The 25,908-nt window shown below is 36.8% G+C and overlaps 1 protein-coding gene across 2 annotated transcripts in view; it reads right to left on the bottom strand.

Annotated features, from left to right (window-relative positions):
• The window catches only part of LOC129263275 (26S proteasome non-ATPase regulatory subunit 2-like), a 28,926-nt gene extending 3,417 nt beyond the window's left edge, over positions 1-25,509 (bottom strand). Inside the window, exons 1-18 of one of the 2 annotated variants that reach the window (XR_010293912.1) lie at positions 25,398-25,498; positions 21,292-21,348; positions 20,344-20,508; positions 19,527-19,648; positions 18,105-18,332; positions 15,349-15,507; positions 12,881-13,025; positions 11,762-11,822; positions 10,622-10,774; positions 9,568-9,674; positions 8,796-8,923; positions 7,924-8,011; positions 7,295-7,457; positions 6,500-6,601; positions 3,939-4,174; positions 2,481-2,649; positions 1,700-1,921; positions 1,275-1,393 (exon numbers count right to left, since the gene is read on the bottom strand). Coding sequence is in view for 1 of the 2 variants with exons in the window: in XM_064101059.1 (XP_063957129.1) it covers positions 1,275-1,393; positions 1,700-1,921; positions 2,481-2,649; positions 3,939-4,174; positions 6,500-6,601; positions 7,295-7,457; positions 7,924-8,011; positions 8,796-8,923; positions 9,568-9,674; positions 10,622-10,774; positions 11,762-11,822; positions 12,881-13,025; positions 15,349-15,507; positions 18,105-18,332; positions 19,527-19,648; positions 20,344-20,508; positions 21,292-21,348; positions 25,398-25,481 (2,508 nt within the window). In the remaining variant the exon portion in view is untranslated. Of the gene's footprint in view, positions 1-1,274; positions 1,394-1,699; positions 1,922-2,480; positions 2,650-3,938; positions 4,175-6,499; positions 6,602-7,294; positions 7,458-7,923; positions 8,012-8,795; positions 8,924-9,567; positions 9,675-10,621; positions 10,775-11,761; positions 11,823-12,880; positions 13,026-15,348; positions 15,508-18,104; positions 18,333-19,526; positions 19,649-20,343; positions 20,509-21,291; positions 21,349-25,397 lie in introns of both variants that reach the window. The other variant, XM_064101059.1, reaches the window with a different exon arrangement.
• Positions 25,510-25,908: the final 399 nt, after the last annotated feature.

The raw sequence follows: 25,908 nt of genomic DNA, 5'->3' as shown, positions 1-25,908 counted from the left end.
TTTGTTTTTTATTGTTTTTTCAATGGAAATTGTCGGGGACATTATTTAGACCATAAACAAGATAAAATTAATAGATTTTAAGCAGTAAAGGGAAATATAATGATGGATTTTATGAATTTTGGCTAAAAACACTATTTGCACACAAATTCATGTTTTTGAGCAATTTTGGGTCTGCATGCACTTACGAAATGTTGCGTAATTTCGGAACCGTGTACCCGGGGTTCAAAATTTTTGTCTCAAAAGTTGCGCAAGACTTGAAAGTAAAAGTCAGCGAGCGACGCGTTCGAAAAATTTTGAGCGGCAGATTTATCGTGACGTAGGTGATCATGGCCTGCCACAAATCTCTGTTCCTAGCCGTTACAATCAGCTCCACCTCCCGTTGACCCACACCTATCTTTGTAATCCATGCATTCAGGCTGGTCATCCAATTCATCCGTCTCCTTCCTCTACCCCTCTTTCCCTCTGTCTTCCCCAGAGCTGCCAAGTTGTATTTTGCATTTTCAGTATTCTTATCCCCCAAAATCAGTATTTTGACCAAAAAATCAGTATTTTTACCGTGTGAGATAAATATTTTGTATTTTTCCCCAAAAAAGTGTAATTCATAATAAAATGCTTGGCGCACTCGCCCATCACAGCGCTCAAGCTGCATGCAAGCTAAAATGCGCACTGCTCTTGCAGATGAAAAAAAAAACCCATTGAAACTTGTGTATATCTCACCCCGGTTTTTACAAAATTATTGAAAAAAAAAAAAAGTTACCTGAAATTACATTGATCTTATAACCATATTTGTGTACGTTTTATGAAAGAGAGACAAATAGAGATGATTTTTTTCAAAGAAAAAACGTACTGCCGAATTTTGGTTGCAAAAACGTACTGGTTGGCAGGTCTGCTTCCCCGTCAATACTAAATTTTCAAGACCGTCCCTTCCAATTATTTGCCCCACAAAACTCATTTGCCTTAGTCTTATCTGAATAATGAGCTTTCTCTCCACACTACCTCTTCTTACGAGCCTTCAAAACAGTCTAAGTAACAAATGATATCACGAACTTGGCAAGCCTGAAACTTACAATCAATAACAAATTTCATGAAACATGCTCTACTTGCCTGTCCCCCTCTAAATTACACAGGAAGTGGTCTTGAGTTATTCATCAAATGTTACAAGCATTCTCTATGAATATTTGCTCTTGACCAATCAAAAGGCAACATTTCGGTAGCTTATAACTAAAGCATGAGACTTATAAGCTAACAAGTTTTATAAAACAGGGTCTGCTTACCTGTCCTACTCTGACTTGCACAGGAAGAGGTCTGAGTTCTTCATCGAATGTTACAAGCATTCTCGGTCTCATTGCAGTGACAAGGCCATAAACAAGGTAGTGAGACTTGCTCAAAATTGCTGATAAAAAAAAATAATCATTGATATTATAGAAAACAATTAAGCAGTTATGTCATAAATGGTTTTCAGTCGAATTTTATATTGACGATGATCAAAACCATGATTACTGTCAACGTTGTCATCATCATCATCATTATCATCATCGTCATCATCACCATCATCATCATTATCATCAAAATCATCCTCATCATTATCAACATCACAGTAACCTCACAAATCCTTTTATAATCTTCATTTCTATGTTTACAGGGTCAACAGATATGCTGTGATCATGTGACAAGCCATGTGATCTCTCATGTGACTTACTGTTCTTGACATCCAGGAATGCTAGTGTGGTAGCCAGTACACCTCCGAGGGCCACTTGATTGAGCAGCTGCCTATCGCTGTGGTAGGGTGAGAGGGTCAGGGTGCCCTTGGCCAAGTGGGTTAGACCCTGAGCTAGACGGACCATGAAGAGATTGGAGGGGTCCTTGGCGTGGTACTGGGCCAGCTGACGAAGCATGGCAGCTAGACGGGCATTGTTGGTTCCTACAGCAAGAAAAGATAATCATTAAGACCAGGGGCCCCTCTTACAAAAAGTTGCGATTGATCCGGTCAATCACAACTATGGACGGCCAGCAAGGTCAACATCTATTATGCATGTTTGTTCAAAATATTTTCTATCTTTGATGCAGTCAGTGTTTTCTTGAAAATTCTGTGTGTTTCTCTTTGTTTACAAAGGATACTGTTCAAATTTCCTTTGATAAAAATTATGACATTGATGGATTTCCAGAGTTACGATTGATGGGATCAATCTTTGTAAGACGGGGCCCAGTTGTGTGAAGCGGAATAAAAAATGTGTGCCTGACATCAAAGTATCTAGCAATCAAAGCTAAAAAAAAAAAAATTGTCCTTAGATTTTGAATAGCTCTGTTGGAATGTTCCCCAAGGAGTGGACAAAGTGCATACATTGAGTGCGAGCCAGGATCCAATGACCAGGGAAATATTATATCTGTAAATTCCTTAGAGACGTCATTTGACATATCAAGCTATGTACAAAGAGCGTAATAGATAACATTAATAGTGCTAACATAGGTGAAGGACTTACCTGCTCCGACGATACCCATAGCGTAGATTGCATTGTGAGCGACCTCGTTGTCGGGGTCGTGGGAGAATTTGCTGAGCGTATCAAGGATCTGTAGTTGAGGGTTGGACACAGAGAGCATAGCAAGACCAAGCGGGACAGATCGCCTGATGACGGGCTCACCATACCGTAACTGAAAAGAAAAAGAACACTCATAGTTGTAACAGCCGAGCTCGGGTTACAAGATCTGGGAAAAAGGAAGGAGTAGCTTAAATTTATGATGGAAAGAGCAGATCTGAAGATTTCTGATTATATATCAATTTTATTATAAAACAAGTGGAATGCCTCTGGCCGTCTCACCTGCATCACGCGATTCAATATAGCAGCAGTGCTGATTTTGAAAACTACTATAACTCGCACAAGATGTTCAGTGATACTTGGTTACTCTTATTTCCACGTTTTATGAACTAGACCAATACACTTATAGAGATATGATGGCAATTCAACAAATACCCCCAACGTGGCCAAAGTTCTTTGACCTTACATGACCTTTGACCTTGATCATGTGACCTGAAACTCGCACAGGATGTTCAGTGATACTTGATTACTATTATGTCCAAGTTTTATGAACTAGACCAACACACTTTCAAATTTATGGCTGTAATTCAACAAATACCCCAATTTGGCCAAAGTTCATTGACCCTAAATGACCTTTGACCTTGATCATGTGACCTGAAACTTGCACAGGATGTTCAGTAATACTTGATTACTATTATGTCCAAGTTTCATGAATCAGATCCATAAACTTTCAAAGTTAAGATGGTAATTCAACAGATACCCCCAATTCGGCCAAAGTTCATTGACCCTAAATGACCTTTGACCTTGGTCATGTGACGTGAAACTCATGCAGGATGTTTAGTGATACTTGATTAACCTTATGTATAAGTTTCATGAGCTAGGTCCATATATTTTCTAAGTTATGATGACATTTCAAAAACTTAACCTTAGGTTAAGATTTTGATGTTGATTCCCCCAACATGGTCTAAGTTCATTGACCCTAAATGACCTTTGACCTTGGTCATGTGACATGAAACTCAGGCAGGATGTTCAGTAATACTTGATTAACCTTATGGCCAAGTTTCATGAACTAGGTCCATATACTTTCTAAGTTATGCTGTCATTTCAAAAACTTAACCTCAGGTTAAGATTTGGTGTTGACGCCGCCGTCGCCGCCGCCGCCGCCGTCGCCGCCGCCGTCGCCGCCGCCGTCGCCGTCGGAAAAGCGGCGCCTATAGTCTCACTCTGCTATGCAGGTGAGACAAAAACCCCCTAGATACTGTAAGATTCAATGCAGATGAATTTCAGCCGAAAATATTTTTTTATTCATGCAAAACAGAAATTTAGATGGTCATTTGATTTGACTATGCATGGGCTCATTTTGAAATTACTACCACTACTGGCAATTGGTATTGAACAACTTACTAGATGCCCAAAAGCCCTCAACGCCATCTCAGAACCAATCTCCTCCCCCATGGCTATCAGAGCGATGCCGAGCACTGCAACGGCTTGATGTGACGTGTGATCTACTGGGCCATCGTCCGATTTCTTCTCCTCCTTCTTCTTGTCATCTTTCTTCTCCTTTTCCTCTCCCTCTTCATCTTCGATGTGTTCACTGCAGATGTGCAGAAGATGCTGGACCTTGAGTACATTACCCGTGCCTGAAATATAAAATCATAAAAATAAGACAGATACATGTAGAAACCGTAATAAGAGTTTCTTTTCGCATATGATCACACAAGTTAAAACCTAGCACATACAGGCCAAAATGCATCTCAAATTGCCCAGTTCTTTTTAGGGTTCAGTTGCAAGAAAATATTTGCAATCAATCGCAAATATTCTGTAGTAATTTTGCAGTTGATTGATCACTTTTAACTTTAGCCAATCAGATTACACTCCTTGTTTAATGGAGGAGATTAGCAATCAATCGCAAATTTCTAATTAATTGTACGGCATATGCTTGATTTTGGGAACAAAAATAGACTTGCGATTGATTGCAAGTTTCTTGCAACGCCCCGTTAGAAGAAGTACCAGTACGCAACACATGTTTTCCATAATATGGTCTGAAAACTTGCTTCAAATTAAGAAAGTTTACCTATTTACATGGACCCTATTAAATAATGAATGCTTTTGCGTGCAATGGACAGAATACTTGATAAGGTGAACAAGTGGAATGCCTCTGGCCGTCTCACCTGCATCACGCGATTCAATATAGCAGCAGTGCTGATTTTGAAAACTACTATAACTCGCACAAGATGTTCAGTGATACTTGGTTACTCTTATTTCCACGTTTTATGAACTAGACCAATACACTTATAGAGATATGATGGCAATTCAACAAATACCCCCAACGTGGCCAAAGTTCTTTGACCCTACATGACCTTTGACCTTGATCATGTGACCTGAAACTCGCACAGGATGTTCAGTGATACTTGATTACTATTATGTCCAAGTTTTATGAACTACATGTAGACCAACACACTTTCAAATTTATGGCTGTAATTCAACAAATACCCCAATTTGGCCAAAGTTCATTGACCCTAAATGACCTTTGACCTTGATCATGTGACCTGAAACTTGCACAGGATGTTCAGTAATACTTGATTACTATTATGTCCAAGTTTCATGAATCAGATCCATAAACTTTCAAAGTTATGATGGTAATTCAACAGATACCCCCAATTCGGCCAAAGTTCATTGACCCTAAATGACCTTTGACCTTGGTCATGTGATGTGAAACTCAAGCAGGATGTTCAGTGATACTTGATTAACCTTATGTATAAGTTTCATGAACTAGGTCCATATATTTTCTAAGTTATGATGACATTTCAAAAACTTAACCTTAGGTTAAGATTTTGATGTTGATTCCCCCAACATGGTCTAAGTTCATTGACCCTAAATGACCTTTGACCTTGGTCATGTGACATGAAACTCAGGCAGGATGTTCAGTAATACTTGATTAACCTTATGACCAAGTTTCATGAACTAGGTCCATATACTTTCTAAGTTATGCTGTCATTTCAAAAACTTAACCTCAGGTTAAGATTTGGTGTTGACGCCGCCGCCGCCGTCGGAAAAGCGGCGCCTATAGTCTCACTCTGCTATGCAGGTGAGACAAAAATGAAATGATCCATTCAACGAGGCGTAGACTAGTTGAATGGATCATTCATTTAATTTTTCACAAAATGAAGTATTCTGTCAATTGCAAAAATGCAAGAACAAAAAACATTTGTTATTTGATTATATGACACCTAAAAAGATCCTTTTTCGTTTGAAATTTATGAATTTTGATGCAAAATATGCTAATAAAGTGTAACCTCGATCTGTTGATTGTTGCGTACATATAACACAAGTGCTACAAAAACGAGTGTTTTTACTTGTGGTGCCTGCGGTCTAAGGTGCGCATGTGGAATGGACAAAACTGCACCATGATTGGATCCAAAACTGCATGGATGGCTTTATTGTAAGATGGGCTGAAAGATCGATATCGAACAACCAATCAAATGACAAGGATCTATCGAGGTGTCATAGAAATATATGGACTGATAAGATAAGAAAGGTGCAGCCACTTGATCATGGTTATCCCTAGATAAAGTACAACACACAATGAGAAGATCATTGACAAGGTCGTTCCTGAATCACAAATCTCGCTTGATTTCGTAATTAATAAACAGCCAATATGACCCCAAGATGGCCTTTGGGGTAATGTATTGTAGGGATATATGTGACAATACCTAATGATAATTTGATCCTTTGACCCCGACATGACCTTTGACCTCACCGACTTCAACACTACACATGTGGCATTACCCGAGGATCATTCTTACCAAGTATCAACATGATTGATGCAGATATAAAGAATTGATAGCAAGTTAAACCAAAACTTTAACATTTTTGTTACAGACCAACGGACTAACAGGAAAAGTGATTACGAGGTCTCTGCTGAACTTCATTCAGGCTAGACAAAAAGATTAAAAGCCACTCACCTGCGTATGCTACAACATCGACAAGAATCTTAGCAAACTCCTTGTAAGGGTCTGGGAGGACATCTAATGCTGCCAGGGTAGCCTCTACTGCTTCTTGTTTACCTGATAACAAAATATTTAAAACATAGGATGTGACATGACCACCAGTGAAAATAGCTGTGTCCCGTAGGCTTGATTGATTGTACATTGTATTCAATGCAATCAATCTTTGAAAAATGTTCTATGATCATTGCTAAGCTTTGTGTTACAGGCTGATTCTACATTCGTTGTTTAAAAATTATAATTTTCTGCTAGTAAAGCCTCTTTATTTACTATCTATTGTCCACAGCGGACTGCATTTGCATATTAATGAGTCAGAAAGAAGAGGACCGAGGGTATTTGAATTCCAGTTCATCGTGATTTAGCCATGAACCAGAATAGACTGGTGGTTAAGTCACTGCCCGGTAAGCAGTAGATGACAGATTCATATCCCACTGGTTCCAATTTTTTCTGACTTATGATTTTCAATACATATCGAGCATGTGATCTTAAACACATAGGAGTAATGCCGAAAATATGTTTACGAATTATAATCTGCTCTGCAGAGACATGGTATCAAAAAATTTTCTAAAATGCAACAATTTTTTGGTAATTTCATTATCTCAATACTCTTTTGTGGAACAGGGGCTTATTGACAATTATATTAATTTTATACTCTTCTTCGGTATGTGTCTCAATGGACTTGCTAGTCAAAATAAAGGTATGGAACTAAAATACGTGGTCACGGTCTTGAGGATTCTTTCAGAAATTACTCACCAAGGTATGTGAGGGCTAGACCAAGGGCCAGGTATCTGGCAAAGTTATCTTTGAGTTCTAGTTTAGTCTTCTCCATCAGGGTCTGTAGAATGGTACTGGTTACCTCACCATTACAGGTCCCGACAGAGATTAGACCCAGCGATAAAGCAGTCACTCCTACCACCTGACAAACAAGTATGGGTAGAAAGAAAGAGAACATCAAATACTCGTCCATACAGATGCATAAAAAAAACATTTTCAGAAAGATCTAATATGTTTATAGGTAGAACATTGGTAAATGTCAAACGGATATGGAATTACATTATTTGGTACTTAAGAGGATATTAGTGACAATCTTGATAACAGATGAAAATTGACGATTATGATGACAAATCAATACTGATGATTGAGTCAGTGATGGCAGCAATGATCGTGAAGAAGATGACGTCGATGATATTGATTTGATGATAACATGATATTAATGATGATGGTAAAATTGATGTTGTTGATGATTTTGATGTCTATATCATGTCTGCATTCTTATATTAGATCCTAATACTTCAGACGGGATCACAAAATAGTAAAATCAATTAACACAAAAATCAGATGAATTGATCCATGAATAAGTATGAAGAAGAAGACTATCTTACCTCCATATTCGACTTGGTATCGGCTAAGGCTGGAAGAAGAAGACTAATCACATCTTCTCTATTAGATCCAGCATAAGCAAGACCAAGACTGCGATACAATGAATGAACAAAAGCAGTGTTTCAATCAATTATCTTTATTATTATGCCTATCCTATATAAAGGTTATTCACCTCTAAATTGCATTTACAAACCACTGCGCACACACAGCATCATGTTGAGACAATTGCCAATAAAATGTTAATGCAGGTACAATGTAACAAATCTAAGCATAAGTTGTTTATAGTGTTCAGATTATTATCCTTGTTTAGCATAGCTACCATACACACATAGGAACTTTACTGCCGTACTATGGCAAAAGGAAGCAAGTTACAAAAGTATCATTTGTTGTAAATGAGCAATGTGTGTTCATCATTAACATAGGCATCAATGCAATTGAACAGCATATTTTCTTCAATATCTTCCCATAATCATTTCTTCCCCAAATTTTGCCTGAACGTGCAACATAAAAAGGGCGTTTTAGAAAAAACAATAACTCAAATTTGAATGATGTGTCACTTGCTTTCTGTTGCCAAAGTTGGGCAGTTTAGCTTTTCAGGAACCAATTACTGCCAGGTATTCACTGACCTCACCAGGGTGAAGTGAAGGCAAAAGTATATTGACAGCTTGCAAATGGATAGGAGAGTCACAGTGGAATTTGAACTCCCGACTTCGTAATCCAGTCCAGAGATATATCCAATGTATCATAAAACCTCAATAGATGAATATATCATGATAATTAAGAATGTTTGCGATTAAATTGACTGAAACAAAGCAAATGATAGTTTTTTGTGTTTAAATTTCTTTAAAATAAAAATGATAGCTTTCTTTCTTACCCAAATATAGCACCTATCCTCATGACATTGTTGTTGTGAAGAACGTAATCAGACAGGAGAGCTAAAGCTGGATCACATTCATTTCTCACGCCCGAATTTACAATGCCACATGCTAATAGAGCTCCAGACTGGTGAGAGAAAGGATAAAAGAGATAATAAATTAAGATTGCACTCATTTCTCACACATGAATTAACTATGCCCAATGCTAAAAAAGCTTGAGACTGGTGAGAGAATCGATAATAGAGATAATAAATTAAGATTGTACTAATTTCTCACATATGAATTTACAATACCACATGCTAAAAGAGCTCCAGACCTGATTTCACAATGCAACGTGCTAAGACATCTCCAGGCTAATGACAGAGTAGCAAAGATACAATAAAAGACCCCTAAACTAGTGGACGTGGTACAAGTAGGTGAAAATGAAGACGGACAGTCAACCTGCCCGAAACGTCGAGTCTCTCTACTACTCATCATCTCTACTCGCCGACTCAAGCCAGCATCTCCTCACTAGCTCTACTACTCAAGCTGTTCTCAACTCATCAATCTTTCCTGGTTTACAGTCCTTTTCAGGACTACTTTCAAGAAAGAATACTCTACTCTCAAATCTCCACTTTCTCGCCTATCCATTTCTTCTCTTCTCCTATCCACTGTTTCTACAACACTTCACATGGTGTACCGTAAACCACATCAGCGATTGTACATACCACCATGCAAACCTTCAAACAACATCTAGGTGAAAATAGAAAAAAAAAACATAGTGCAACTTACCTTTATATAATCTTCTGATGAATATAGGTATTTATCAATCTGTGTGAGACCACCATCAACATCCCATAATAGAACCATCCCTAGGGATGCTGTTGTACTCATCATGCCTGCAAAAAATAAATAAACTACATGTTACTCTTTTGAATTTAGCATATTTGAAGGTATATTTAAATATTAACAGCCGAGGGATGATTTTTATAATAATAATAATAATGTTTTATTCACCCAGGGTAGCCACTTCAATCATAAGACTGCTCTTCCAGCGGGCCCTGGATAACATAGTAATGTTATTATTACCCTTCTCCAATCTAAAACGCCTAGCAAGAAGGCAAGAAGGTCCCATTTTTATAAGTCTTTGGTATGACTCGGCCGGGGATCGAACCCACGACCTCCCGTTCATGAGGCGGACGCACTACCACTGAGCCAACATGCCCAGTGAATGTAAATGTATCATTAGAATGATCAAACAATCAAAAATAAATTGGAGTAATTTTTGTAAACTTAACCATTCAATTTAGAAGATTGCATCATGGGTGATGGGTTTGCCAATTTTCATCGCGATAATGCAATCAACAGCAGAGATCTGAAGGGGGGGGGGTAAATAAGCTAAGCCATCCCCCCCACCACAACCGAGGGCTGTGCTATTTCAAAACATCCAAGGCAATAAATATGATAAAGCTCTAACTTTAATCTGTGAAGGGGAAAATATCACTTTTTATTAACTGCAAAGCATGGAATGGTGCTTTGAAAAATGTTCAGAGTTTGCTCTTGAAACATCATCGTGTGTACTGACAGCATGTAGTGCCCCAACAGGTCAGAGTTTTGCCTGAAGTCTGTGCCACGACTTTTAGCCGAAATCCTGCTATAAAAGGCACGGTGCAACTTTTCATAGTGACTTTCACCATTTCCCATACCTTTGTCTATAATAAAAGGTGAGAACTGGTAATGAGAGGCCACTTACAGGATTCATGTGCAAAAGAAACTATGCTGTCTTTTGACAAGCTACCTTTAATACTCGATCACTTTAATCCAGGCACAACCCCTTTAAACTTACCATGTTCTTTGTTCTTATATATCCACTTGTTGCCATCATCTGTAAGCAACTTGTCCTGTCCAAATCCTGCGTTTAGGAAACCGTTGACAAAAGACGCAGCAAGGTTCTGTCTCGCAGAGTCTACCTGTGATCCGCTCGGAGCAAAGGACGGCCCTGGAAAGGATAAATGTCGAGATTAGAAAAGCTGTGTCAAAATAGTATTCATGATATTCTGATATTAGATTTTTATATACTTTTTTCTGCTATTTAAAAAAAGAAAGTTTTTGTAAGAGTGAACTTCCCCTTTAAATCATGGAACCTGGTGATGCCATTGATAAAAAAAAAATGGGCAGAGCCACAACACGCTCCTTTGAGGCCACCACAAACACTTAAAAAAGTACTCCAAAAGGTCAAGCACACACAAAGTTTGACACTTTTTTTCTCATGCTTGTGTGTGGTGTTTCCTATGTGTTGGTATGGACCCATATACTGCGAATCGTGTCATGGAGTACTTTTCCTTTAGCTTCAAGGTCCCGAGGGGGAAATTCAAATATATTGTTGTACACATACGTGACCCAAAAATGTGTTTAAAGGGGTGTTTTTGCAGTTTTGGACGCGGGCCCCGCATGCACTTGTTCAGGGTATCAAAAACACAAATTTTCAAAAAAGGGGTAGTTTTGAAGGTTTAGGGTATGTTTTTCCCCAGGGTCATATTCTTGCGACAACTTATTTAGGGGCCAAAAAGTGTCAGTTAAGCCCACTAAACACTTATTTAGGGGGTTATTTTGCACACAGAGAAAAACTCGTTTAGGGGGTGTTTGGAAATAACTTGGTCACGCATGTGTAAAGTAATACATTAGACTGGTCCCCCCGTGTTCAAGGTGGTATGAGCGGCATCATACAACAAACACTATCCATTTTCTTTCATATATCCATGAATGATCCCTGTACAAAGTCTATAGGAACCTCAGAATTCAGGGAAGCATTTCATGAAAGGACTTTTCGGTCGTTATATTGGACAATTCCTGTTTTATCCAAGTTACCATAGGAACTGTACTTCTCAGCCAATCAAAATCAAACAAAGTTGTCAGATCTGACAACTTGTCAGAGGAAAAATGTTGGTGAAATGAATCCCTGCATTCAACAGTTAAAGAAACTTACTGGTTGATTCCAAATGGCTCTTGTAGATATCTTCTGGGACTTTGGGCTCCATGATGTCAAGCTGGAAATAAATTGAAGAAAAGATTAACGAAAACAATCATGAATGGAACCAATTAAGAACTTGTTTCATTTCTGCCATCTATTTTTAATACAACAAATTGTCCAAAGCTTTATCACATATGGGTAATTAGTAAAAAACTGGGTAGTAATAATAATAATTAAGTCTTATATAGTGCTTTTCATGAAATCCATATCAAAGTGCTTTACAATGTAGAACACAAAAATATACAAACAAAAGTGAATTCGAAATTAAAAAAATATATATCAAGGACACTAAAATGGGGCTATGTTGAATATGCTTTCTTCATGAGATACGTCTTTAAATTTGATCTAAATGATGTGATATTTGGGATCCAACGGAGAGAAACTGGAAGAGTATTTCAAAGACGTGGGGCAGAGCTTGAAAAGGACCTATCACCAAAAAGTTTAGTTTTTGCTTTTTTGCCCGTTAAGAAATTTTGATTTGCAGAGTGAAGGGAACTACTGGGAGTGTTTGCCTGGATTAATTCAGAGAGATATTTTGGAGCATGTCCATGAAGAGATTTGAATGTTAGGAGTAGAATTTTGAACTGTATACAAAATTTAATGGGGAGCCTGTGCAATTGTATTTCATGAAAGGACTTGTTTGATATTTTATCAATCAGAGTCTGTTTCATCTGAGAATTATCAAACCAGCCAAACATCTACATGTAAGTTTCTCAACCAATCAAAAGCAAGAAACGTTGTCAGATCTAACATTTTGTCAGATGAGAAATGTTGATGGAACACTCCCCCAATGAATTTCCTGCTTAAAATATTTCTCATCATGTCATTCTTGTCACTACTGTAATGTCACCTGGAATGGCATATCAAAGACCCTTGACTATAATCATATCTTTGCTCTTTTCCGACACATCTTTATTTTTGTTTTGATTTGAGTAGTATGCACCTTGCAGGTCGTCCCTCTCATTGAGTACCGTACCTATATTTCCAGTGCCTTGAGCACATTATATTTACCGGATGTGGCGCTGTAAACATAACCAATATCATTATCTTTGCTTAATTAAATAAGTGCTTTACCTCACGAGCGAGAGCAAGGAAGTGTGTATTGAGTTGAGTATTGGACATAATCTCAACGAGATCATCATAGTCTTCGGTCTCCTCTGGAAGTTCTAAAAAGAGCTGCTGGGATCCTAGCATGTAGGCGAGCTGTTTCTGGACCAACCTAGTTGGGTCAAAGGATCAAAGGTTACAGATGAAAAGGTCAAGGTATAAATTGTTGTCAACTAAAGAGGGGACGCCAAAGTTTTTGTTAAAAGGTTCATTTTAAAGAGATTACTACATCAGATACCTTCATATTAGGAAATTACAAAAAAAGCAGCAAAGAGGTAAGATACTCCTGTCAAGTAATTGGTCCTGCACACTCGTTTCGGTCCTGTACACTTGTTTCAGTGTCCGGCGCAAAAACCTTTACTGAACATTGTATGGCCCTGTCAGACCAGCCAAGTCTAACACATTAGGTGTGAGACTCAAGCATTAGGGACTCTTGCTCACCCCCCCCCCCAAAAAAAAAAATCTCTGTGAAACTTCCGAGCAGTCCGCAAAAAAATTTATGTCAAGAAAAAATACTTGTATCTGTTTTTTTTATTCAATTTACAACTTCAAATTTTCACATTATAAAGAAGAAGAATTTTTTCAAATAAGGTAATTTTCTAATTTTTACTTTTTTAAGACCAATTATTATTTTGGCTATTTGCAGGAGGGGTGGGTCAAAAAGATTTAAATGTGACTAAAGCCTGTCTTACACTATGCGATCTGGTGCGACACAATTTTTCAAGAAATCAAATTTTGCATAAAATATGAAAGTTCCAAGGAGTAAAATTATTTTATTTAAAGTTTGGTATATTGTTAGGAAAACTAATATGACATGAAGTCGCAGCCGATGATGACGTCATTATGATTTGGAATTGAATTTGTTTTTATTCATTCAGGGAGGCTCTAACAGGACTGAATTTTGATTTCAGTAGTCCTACCACTATTCTGAACTCTGATCTATAATATTTTATCAGTTGGAATATCCATATCAAATGTTCTCACAATTAATTTGAAATTCGGATCGCAACGAATCGCATTATGTTAGACGGGCTTTGATAGAGTCATGCTTAGTGCTGACATGCACATGCAATTTGATTAACCCTTATTAAACTGGGGGGGGGGTCAATTTGACCCCCCTCAACAAATTTTGTCACTACGCCGTCGCACGAATTTTTTTGACTGCGCCACTCACTGACTTTTTACTTTCAAATCTTGCGCATCTTTTGAGACCAAATTTGCGACGCCCGGGTACGCGGTTCAAAAATTAAACAACGTTTTGTAAGTGCATGTCAGACCAGAAATTGCTCAAAAACGTGATTCCGTGTAAAAAGTCAATGCAAATTCTGTTTTTCAACCAAAAATCATAAATGTATGATTATTTTTAGTTTTGTTGGTTTAAATGGATTTATTTTATGCTATTTGTGATCGCAAAAGGGTCCTCGACAAAGTTTATCGGGAAAAACAATAAAAAACAAAGGTTTAAAAAACAAAGAAATACAAAAAAATTAAAAAAACAATAAAATACATAAGAAATTAATTACATTTTTGCTATTTTTTTGTAGAAATTTGTCAGAAATGTAATAATTGATACTCCCACCAAAAATTAGCATTCTACTAGCTATATAAATTGAGTTAAAGGCAAATACATACACAAAAAACCAAATTTATGGCAAATTTCATATGAAAATTTTACTATACACTCTTGTAGTTTAAATCCGGCTCTACGCGCTTGCAAATTTTTGCGGCGATTGCGCAATCAGCGGCCGAGATCTGAGGGGGGGTCAAATTGACCCCCCCCCCCAGTATATACTGGTGCGAAATAGCCCAGCTAAAATAGGATTAATACGCAGTACCACGCGTCCCCTTAGCATGATTACCACCAATGCAGTGATGTCTTTTATAGGGATCCCAACTAGACATTTAACCCTATCTTAAAGTGATTGGTTAACATTGGTTTGACTTTTAAAAAATCTGAGCTAGAAGGTCACACTTGTCACCTGTGTCTGTGATATGTTACAAAAATGAAGCCCAGAAAAAATTGCATTCAAAAATAATTATTTAGTGCTTCAAAAATTGAAATATAAAGTGACCGAAAACACCATCTTAATTTCATCCCATACACTTATGTGTACTATTTAGGCGTCTATAAGACGCCTATTTACAAAATCGGGGTTTGCCTTGTAGTTTTAGCTTTTCATTCTCAATAATGGTTGTTTTCAGGGTTTATTGGTTCTAATACATGCACTTGTACACATATTTCATCTTGGTTTGAGAATTCTTTAAATCGGCTGCTCACAAAGTTAAACAATACCTTCAACTGGGCTATTTCAGACCAACATATAATGGGGAGGGGGGTTAATTAACCCCCCCCCCCCCCCTCAGATCTCGGCCGTTGATTGGTGAATTCGGGCCATTGCTTTTTGGGTGGCTGGTCACAATTTATAATGACTTACTTGTCTTTACACGATGTGAAAATCTTCTCAATAAGTTCAACATCATTCAGCCGGATTGCCAGCCTCATGGCTTCAGGGTAACTATTGAACTTTCTGAAGATATCCAGGGCCGTTCTCAGCAGGATGGAGTCTTCCGGTTCTGGCACGTAGTTAACACAGCTACAAATACATGGATTGCAAGGAGATATGTGAACGAAACTGAATTTGAAAGAATTTGATTTTCATATTATCCTACAAATAATCAAGCAAAATTCAAAGCATATGTGGGACAGTATAACACCAGTTACGAGTATTTTAGCATTTCATATCAAAGTTGTCAGTGTTCATCTCTAACTTCACAAACTCAGAATAGTTAGAATTTGCATTAATGCTACACACATTGGAACTGATTCCCGAATACATAGCCATTTTTTTTCTTGAAGATATGGGTCCCGTCTTATAAAGAGTTACAATTGATATGATCAACATTAAATCTATGGAAATCCATCATCTTTTCTACGAGAAATTTGAACAATGCCCTTTGTAAACAAAGAGAAGCGCACTGAATTTTCAAGAATGTGGTGAATTTTCAAGAATGTGGTGAATATATGAATTAACATCACAGTTGGAAAATATTTTGATCAAACATGCAACATAGATGTTGACGTTGGTGGCTTTCCATAGTTGTGGTTGATTGAATCAATCAATCGTGACTCTTTGTAAGACGGGGCCATAATTTCTATTAATACCCAAAAGAAATCACTATTTTTAAACAAACATTAAAATTGGCAATACCTGATGAGATAAAAACAGACCCTCGTGATAACATTAGTGTCTACAGAGTCCCATAGTAGATCTAGCTTTTTCCAACAGAGAATAGGCAAAAATATATCATTCTTCTTAAAAAGGTATGCTGGGCTGAAAATATTAAGTAGAGTAAAATTCACAGAGCAAAATGCAGAAAATTTCATCAAAATCGGTTAACATATAACAAAGTTATTGAATTTTTAATAAGTTAAGCAATATTTTGTGAAAATAGTTATATGCACATCATCATGAATAATTATTAGGTGGTCTGTTGATGTAACATCCTCACTTTCCTTTTTCTTATGTTATTACATTAAATCATAATTGTTTCATTTTTTCATTCATGTGTGAATAATTTGTCTTCTTTATAATAAAATAAGTTGCAGCAAGAAATATGTAATGCACTAAATCAGTTGTAGTTCCAATTTTCAGTTCTTGGTAAAATAAAATGAATAAACCTAATTTCATATTAAAAAACAAAAGAACAAGTGGAGATATGACATCATCAAGATTCTCATTGATTATTAATGAAGACATGCCTAAAACTGTTTCACCAGAATAATACAAATCTTTAAAATGCAATAACTTTGTTATTTCTAGTCCGATTTTGTCAAATTTTCAGTGTTTTGTTTGTCTGATTTTTCTTTATCTGTTTAAATCATATCATTCTCAGCCCGGAGCATCCCTTAAAATGAGCATTCAAATTGGCAATACTGAAAAGATATATACAGATCCAGGAGTTGAATTAACTGCTTCTGTCAAAGCATATGCAAAAATAAATCACTGTTCTAAAATGAACATTCAAATTGGCAATACCTGATGAGATAGAGACAGACCCTGGGGAACACATTGGTATCTATATAATCATGTAGTAGATCTGTTTCCAGTAGGGAATAGGCAAAAACAAATCACTATTCTTAAATGAGCATTCAAATTGGCAATACCTGACGAGATAAAGACAGAACCTGGGGAACACATTAGTGTCTACATAATCATGTAGTAGATCTGTTTCCAGTAGGGAATAGGCAAAAACAAATCGCTATTCTTAAAAGGAGCATTCAAATTGGCAATACCTGACGAGATAAAGACAGACCCTGGGGAACACATTTGTATCTATTTTCATCATGTAGTAGATCTGTTTCCAGTAGGGACTAGGCAAAAATAAATCACTGTTCTAAAATGAACATTCAAATTGGCAATACCTGACGAGATAAAGACAGACCCTAGGGAACACATTAGCGTCTACATGATCATTTAGTAGATCTGTTTCCAATAGGGAATAGGCAAAAACAAATCACTATTCTTAAATGAGCATTCAAATTGGCAATACCTTATGAGATAAAGACAGAACCTGGGGAACACATTAGTGTCTACATAATCATGTAGTAGATCTGTTTCCAGTAGGAAAAAGGCAAAAACAAATCACTATTCTTAAATGAGCATTCAAATTGGCAATACCTGACGAGATAGAGACAGACCCTGGGGAACACATTAGTATCTACAGAGTCCCTTAGTAGATCTGTTTCCAGTACGGAATAGCCAAAAACAAATCACTATTCTTAAATGAGCATTCAAATTGGCAATACCCGACGAGATAGAGACAGACCCTGGGGAACACATAAGTATCTACAGAGTCCCTTAGTAGATCTGTTTCCAGTACTGAATAGCCAAAAACAAATCACTATTCTTAAATGAGCATTCAAATTGGCAATACCTGACGAGATAAATACAGACTCTTGGGAACACATTGGTATCTACATAATCATGTAGTAGATCTGTTTCCAGTAGGGAATAGGCAAAAACAAATCACTATTCTTAAATGAGCATTCAAATTGGCAATACCTGACGAGATAAAGACAGACCCTAGGGAACACATTAGTGTCTACATGATCATTTAGTAGATCTGTTTCCAATAGGGAATAGGCAAAAACAAATCACTATTCTTAAATGAGCATTCAAATTGGCAATACCTGACGAGATAAAGACAGACTCTGGGGAACACATTGGTATCTACATAATCCTGAAGTAGATCCAACTGTTCAATCTCCATGAGAAGATCACAAGCCTCGGCCTCGGCGTTGTGCTGCATGTGGTAGGGTACGATCTCCTTGGCGAGGGTCAGGAGCTTCTCCCGCTGGGCCTGGTCCTTCTCCGCATCGGTCTCATTCCAGACCTGGCCTATTTCTCCTGCAAGATGCCTGGTTAGACAAAGGAGGACAAGATTACTTGTTAAAAAAGGAACAAACAACACCAAGGGGCTCAAGCAGACAATTGCGCTTCAATGACCAATGCAAGTTGTGCTTCAATGCCCACAGAAGGGTCTAACCATATGCATTAATTCACATTAAATGATTCCTAATAATTTTTGCATGATTTATCACAATTTCCAAGTAGATGAAAAACAAAGGCTGTACTTTATCTGCTGTGCAACATACAATCCATTAGATTTTATCACAGTCAAGCTTCCAGGATAATTCATCTTCTCCCTTTAATACAGTGTACAAATTAATAGTTTGGAAAATCAGGTTTGTCTGATGATGATAATTTTGATAAAATTTAAGATTAGAGAGTCAAAAGGGGCCTAAGCTTTCAATCCTAGCAGAATCTTTGTCGGAGGCAAAAATGACAAACATATAAAGTGGAACAACCATAATATAGACCACAGACATGCAACAGCAACACTAGAAACAAGGAGACAATAAGGGCAAAAGGTCATCACAACTCTCTAATGCCCTTTTTGTCTCCTTGTTTCTAGTGTTGGTGTTGCATGTCTGTGGTCTATATTATGGTTGTTCCACTTTAAATGTTTGTCATTTTGCCTCCGACGAAGATTCTGCTAGGATCGAAAGCTTAGGCCCCTTTTGACTTTCTAATTTACTCCTCGGCTCTCTTTTATTAGAAAAGCAGTTTTCAGCAGCTTATTTCTGCCAAAATTTAAGATTGTTTTGTATTTAGGTGAGAAGTTTGTTTCTATGAGTATTATAGTCCAGGATAGGCTCCATAGAAACTTGACCAAACCTTGTTTTTTTATATATACAATATTTTTTGATGGTTTCTTGTCAATTCGAGGGTGCTGATTACGAATCTGGATGATGCCACACGTGTAACCTTGAGCATTTTCCGCAAATTGGCAAAATCCAATATGGCCACCAAAATATGCAAATTACCCATGAAAATCATAAAATTGTCCGCACATTGGCTATGAAATGCATTCGTAATCAGCACCCTCGAATTGACAAGAAACCATCAAAAAATATTGTATATATAAAAAAACAAGGTTATGCCTCTTCTATCCTGGACTATTAGGAAATTCATGGCCTGTCAAAGCATAAAGTGCTTTCCTGATGTAAAGCATCTCAGAGCAGTAAATACATGGACTATTACACATGTACCTGGCATATTCATGACCCCAGGATGCAATATCTTCTTTGGATCCCAGCAAGCGGAAGGTCAGGCAGTCCTTGTTGTCACTCAAAGTCATGCCAAGAACGGATATGATATCAGCACAAAAACACTGAAAAACAACATACAAGAATACAAAAAAATAAGTTTTTAATACTAAGTTATGTGCATGTATATACATTGTTAGCTTAGTTTACTGCCATTGTTTATACCAAGTAAGCATAAATCAGATACTCCTCATTCTCCTGAAGACGACAAGAACACACTTGGATGTTGTTTGAAGGTTTGCATGGTGGCATGTACAATCGCTGATGTGGTTTACGGTACACCATGTGGAGTGTTATAGAAACTGTGGATAGAAGAAGAGAAGAAATGGATAGGCGAGAAAGTGGAGATTTGAGAGTAGAGTATTCTTTCTTGAAAGTAGTCCTGAAAAGGACTGTAAACCAGGAAAGATTGATGAGTTGAGAACAGCTTGAGTAGTAGAGCTGATGAGGAGATGCTGGCTTGAGTCGGCGAGTAGAGATGATGAGTGGTAGAGAGACTCGACGTTTCGGACAGGTTGACTGTCCGTCTTCAAGAACACACTTGTCGAAAATGTCGAGTTTGGGGTCCTTTGATATCACTACACTCTGCTTCTTCACCATGGAAAACTCTAGGCGCATTTTAGATCTCTTCGATTATGTCATAGTTCTCAGAAACTTGAGGGATTCGGTCAAGTTTATCCAAAGCAAATATGTAGTATTAAACATGAAAAAACATATTCTAACAAAGTGAAACAAAGGGTTTCAGCAAATAGCAATGTACCTTGTTATCACCAACCGCCATCTTTTCATAGATCTCCTTAAGTGTGTCATAGTGAGGCCTGAGGAATTTCAGGGGCTTAGGAACAGAGGTCATTGAACTTGTTGATGCTCTAATCATCTGTCTCAGTTGTTCTAATGCTGGCCGATAGAGGGATGTGTCCTTCTCCTGTAAGTACAAAGTAAGATTTACATGTAAATCAAACAATGATGATTTAGTGGATTGAGTGTGACAAGCAGTACAAGACTCATTCTGTTTCAAAAAGCTGTGTGCACCTGAATAGGTAGCCTATCTTAGCCGGGTAATAATAATAGCAGGGCCTGCTGGGAGAACAGTTTTCAGAACTGAAAACTGTACCTACCCTGGGTAAATATACCAATATTATTATCATTAATATTATTATATTTATTTATTTCTTTATTACGTCTTATTTTACCAGGGTGACTCTGTCAGTGGTTCAAACACTGTTATACTTAGAGGCCCTGGAATACAATAACAAAAAAATACATTAGAAAACAATTACAGAACATGCACATAAAACTTATTGTCATCTACATATAGTTCAGTGGAGTGGAATCAGCAGCCACATGGTGTCAGGCACGTGAAATTGTTTATTGGTATATTAAAATTGGTTAGAAATATAGATATGTAAGATATATTTTATTATTACTATTATCATAGTAGTAGTAGTAGTAGTAGTACTATTATTGTTATTATTATTATCATTATGATTATTATAATAATTGAGGTCAATGAATCTATTTTTAGCAATCTAAATCCTGTAATTGCCTTCTGTATGCGACAGGGGGGAATTAAAAAAATACTGTCCTCATAAACAAGAACAATCTCAATTTATCAAGACATGATTTGTCTTGGTTTATGATATCCTTGTTTTCTGGGACAATCCTAATTTTTGTTCCAGTTCCTCAACTGATTGAATGAATTTATTACCTGAAGTCGCTCCACGAGCATCGTCAGCTCTTCCTGAAGCAGTTTGTCTTCCTCAGACTATTAATACAAACAAAGAGAGAAAATAATAGTTATAAAACAAGATTCACGAAAATTGAGCGAAGAAGTTACAGCATATAAACAAGTGCTTGGTACCGCACGATCGTAAAATAGCCTGAAGCTTTTTGCGACATGCACTCATCGGAGTAAAATCGCATAAATGACTAAAACGCTAGAGCAAAACAATATATAATAGAACCGATACCAGACAATGGACACTACATGGCGAGCCGTGATTGGCTGTCAAGCAAACAGGTTAGGCTTGTTACCAGCTTCAAGGCTATTTTACGAAGTTACAGTATAAAAGATAAATACTAGTAGTGATAATGATTGCCAAATATTTCAAAATGAGTTTCGAATCCAATCAAATTACCAAACAAACATCTCTGTGAAAAAATGTGTTCCGAAGGATTTTGGAAGAAATTAAATGCTGAGAAATAAGCAAATTCAGAAATGAAATTGTTGGGACTATTTTCAAAACAATACACTGTCCCACATGTGCTTATCTGTGTTGGTGATCTTCGGTATTTTATTTTCAGCTTTAGATTTCATGATTTTCACATATAAGTTTATTTTAAACTGTACCAGATCCACCTGTTGGTGTACATGTAATGCCAAATGACCTTGGTTTTGCAAAGTTTCACAAGAAATCGGTGTACAATTTCCATTTATCTGTAAGACAAATAACATGATTCACATAGCAATGGAGAGACAATACACTGTATTTATAAGTTGACCATTCACAAGTAGAACAATCAATGATGTAAAGCTCGTAACCAGCTAGACTCTACATGTATGGCCCGTATTCTGAAGTCGGGTTTAACTTAGACCATGGTCTAACTCTATGCTAAAATTATGGGAAGCCAAACGCTTCAAAATTTTGTTTACAGTGGATGCTTCTCATGTTTACTGTGGCCTTTACTTATTATTTAATGGTTAAGTTAATTGTTATACTTTACCCTTCCCAGGCAATAATGTTTTTGGAGTCGAACGAGCTGATACATTGAACCTCTACTGTTAGAGATTTATGTCATAACTGGCATTCCACAGTTAATCCACAACTTTAAATTAGAGTTTAATACTGATCAGGGTGCTACATAACTTTTTAGAAGCACTTGCCCAGTCGGGCAAGTAAATTTGCAGATAGTTAGAAAATACTTGCCCGAATATAGATTTCACTTGCCCGAAAAAATCCTTCAAAACAAAGTTTTATTGCTTCAAAACAAGTTATAGCCTTATAGTTTTACATACCATACCATTGACGGCTTTGAAAATACATTTTTCAACATGACTACTGATGTACCTTGTAGTTGTATTTTTTTTAATGATTTTAATCTTGAACATCATGACAAAATAAATGGTAAATATGCTCTTTAATTAATTTCCTAATTTCATATATTTTCCATATATTTTGGAGGGGACTAGGACACACAATAAAAAAAAGGGGAAATAACTGAAAATAACCAGAGAAAAAAAAATTAAGAGAGGGGGAGAGAATGAAAGAAAAAAAAGTAAGAAGAAAGACAGAAAGGACGAAGAAATAAAGGAAGAAAGAACAAAAAATAAAGAAAGAAAGAAAGAGAGAGAGAGAATGGCTGCGGGGAAGAGAAAGATGGAAAGAAAGAAAGGAAGAAAGAAGGAAAAGGAGGATGGAAAAAAAAAAAAAAAAAAAAATAGAAAAAAAAATGAGAGGAAGAGAAAGGAAGGAAAGAAAGGAATGAATAAAAGGAAAAGGTAAACAGAAAGGAAGGAAAAGGGAAAGAAAGAAAACGAGAGAAAGGAAAGAAGGAAGAAAGGAAGACAGAAAAGGTATAAGGATAGATGGAAGGAAGGAAAAAAAATAAAAAAATAAAAGAAAGATACAACGAAAGACAGAAAGAAATGAAGGAAGGAATGAAGGAAAGAGATGAAGGAAAGCAGAAAGAAAAAATAAGGAAGAAAAGAAAGGATGGATGGAAAAAAGAAAGATCAAAAGAACGAAAGACAGAAATAAGGAAAGAAAGGAAGGAAGGAGAAAGAAAGAATGAAAGACAAAAAGAAAGGAATGAAGGAAAGAAATAAAGAAAGAATGAAAGGGATGGAGAAAGTAAGGAAGAAAAGGTAAAGAATGGATGGACGGAAGGAAGATAGTAAGAAAGAATGAAAGGAAGGGGAAAAAGAAGGAAGGATTAAAGATAGACGGAAACAAAGGTTGGATGGAAGGAAAGAAAAAAAGATAGAAAGAAAAGAATGACAAAAAGAAAGACAACTATAGTAACAGAAAAAATGAACAAAAGAAGGAAGGAAATTTAAAGAAATAAAGAGAGATTCAAAAGAAGGAAAGATAGGCAGAAAGAAAGAAAATAGAGAGGAAGAAAGCTCAAACTATCCAGTCATAAATAAAGAAGAAAATTTATCAATTTCCTTGGCAAAAAAAAAGGGACGAAAGAAACCACGTTTATCAACATACACACAAATGCATATAATGTGGGACTGTCAAACAATGTATTTCAGTGTGTGCGATACAGACGATCATTCGAAACCCGATCTTTTTGAAGCATAACAGAAGTGAAAATTTCTCCTTTTACTGCTTACAAATGACTGAGCTACCCCAATTTTTAGGAAATATGGACATTACAAGCATTTTCATTGGTAAGAAATGTGAATTTTGACAGTTCTGTGGGAGATTTCTTCCAGAGCAAACTTCGTTCGTGCAGCACCGTACTCCATAGAAACTTAACTACATGCATCGGCTGTGTGGACTAGGCGCTAGCTAGCTAGGTATGCTAGACTGCCATTGATTCTGCGCGTGTGTGTGTACGTCTCTGAGCTGTGTGTTTATTGCAGAAAATGGCGCAAATTTTGCCATTCGAATTATAAACTTTTTTGAAAGAAGAAATTAATGATATTGCTTTTTTTGTCTCTTTTTCTTTTCTATATTTTGATAGTGAAATATGGGGAATCTTTCTAATATATAATTTCCATAGGAGAATTTTGCTTGCCCGATTCGGGCAAGCAGTTTTTGTCTTTGCTTCAAAACACTTGCCCGACTCTAACTTTTACTTGCCGCGGGCAAGCGCTTAGGTCGCACCCTGCTGATAATTATTTATAATTACATAATAAATTTTAGTATTTGTGAAATACTAATTTTTTTCTATTCGTCAGAACGGCATTGCTAGCCGGAAGTACGTCATACATAAATGGTTCAAGGGTCGAAGCTATTGTATTTCCGTTGTTTACATGTGGATCGAGGGGTCTACGCGGCATCAGTTAGGTTAGGTAAGAAACCTTTATTTTCTACATTTTTATATCATAATTGTTACGCATTAGGCGTAGGAAGGTGTAAAAATCAATAAAATTCATAAACTCAATAAAATTCATAAACTTCACATGATTTTGGTAATTTGGTTTTAAAAGATGGATTTCCCTAGGAAATCCATCTTTGACTTTGTTTTGGTTCTTCTCTTCTGGCTTTTTCTGCGACTATCACTATGGGAAGAGTGTCAAGACGTCAATGATGAAGAAGTATATTTCATTATTTTAAGTCATCATCATTGCGTCCTCAAGACTAGATCTTGCCGCCATCAATTGAATTGGTTTTGCATTTTGTGAATCAGTAATTTTTGCTTGACGAATATTTTTTAAATTTATGAAAATGCATGAATGATGAACTGATGAATGTGCATGAAATTGAAGTTTTGACACCACTGGGCATGGCCCTGATCTAAAATCGTCAAATTTCAAAGGACTCAAACTGGTGCACTAACTCAAACTGATGGATCGTGCATTAACGTTAATGCGGCAATGAACCATCACCCGATGCTGAGCTTGAAAACCCGTCCCCAGACCAGTCGGCGCGGCTATGCCTATGGAAGAGCACCGAAGCCGGCGACTCTGTCTAAATTTCAGTCCCACCCAAACGATTTCATGCTGTGTTTCAAGAAAATTGCTTTGTCATCATGACCTGTACACAAAATTGAACCCCAATTCGAAAAATATCATCAGAAAACGTACTTAATCAAGCCAATTACAATTAAAATTATTATTCGTTAAGATGTAAGTAGTTTTACCAAATCTTGCTCCTTTTCATCCTCTGTTTTCTTGTCATTTTTCGGCTCCGGTTTCTGTTCGGCTGGCTTCGTTGTATCTGCCATGATGAATTACTAAATATGAACGATAGATGGCGCTATGTCAAAACTCCAAGAGTAGTAAATATGTTTTTTTACTACGAACTCCCTTTTTTGTAATCCCATTATTTTAATAAGCGTATATGTCTCAATAATAAGACCCTTTTTTATTGAATTATTTCAGAAAGGTATACTTAAGGTCTCAGATATAATGTTGAAGGTCAATCAAGACCAGTTTCATACTGGTATAATTTGAAATTTTCATCTGAAAACTTGCTCAGAAAAAAATATATTTTCAGTAATAACAGAAGAGTTGATAGGCCTTCAAGGTGAATTATGGAAATGGATATAGACAACTTTGAAATTGAGTTTATGATATTTGGGCGTGTTCAGAAGCTATGTGATATAAAATTTAGACGAATATATGATCGCTTCATTGACAAATTTCAAAATG

Source organism: Lytechinus pictus, chromosome 6 (genome assembly GCF_037042905.1).
Source record: "Lytechinus pictus isolate F3 Inbred chromosome 6, Lp3.0, whole genome shotgun sequence".
NCBI lineage: Eukaryota > Metazoa > Echinodermata > Echinoidea > Temnopleuroida > Toxopneustidae > Lytechinus > Lytechinus pictus.
Note: the sequence above shows the minus strand (reverse complement) of the source record. Positions and strands in the feature narration are given on the sequence as shown.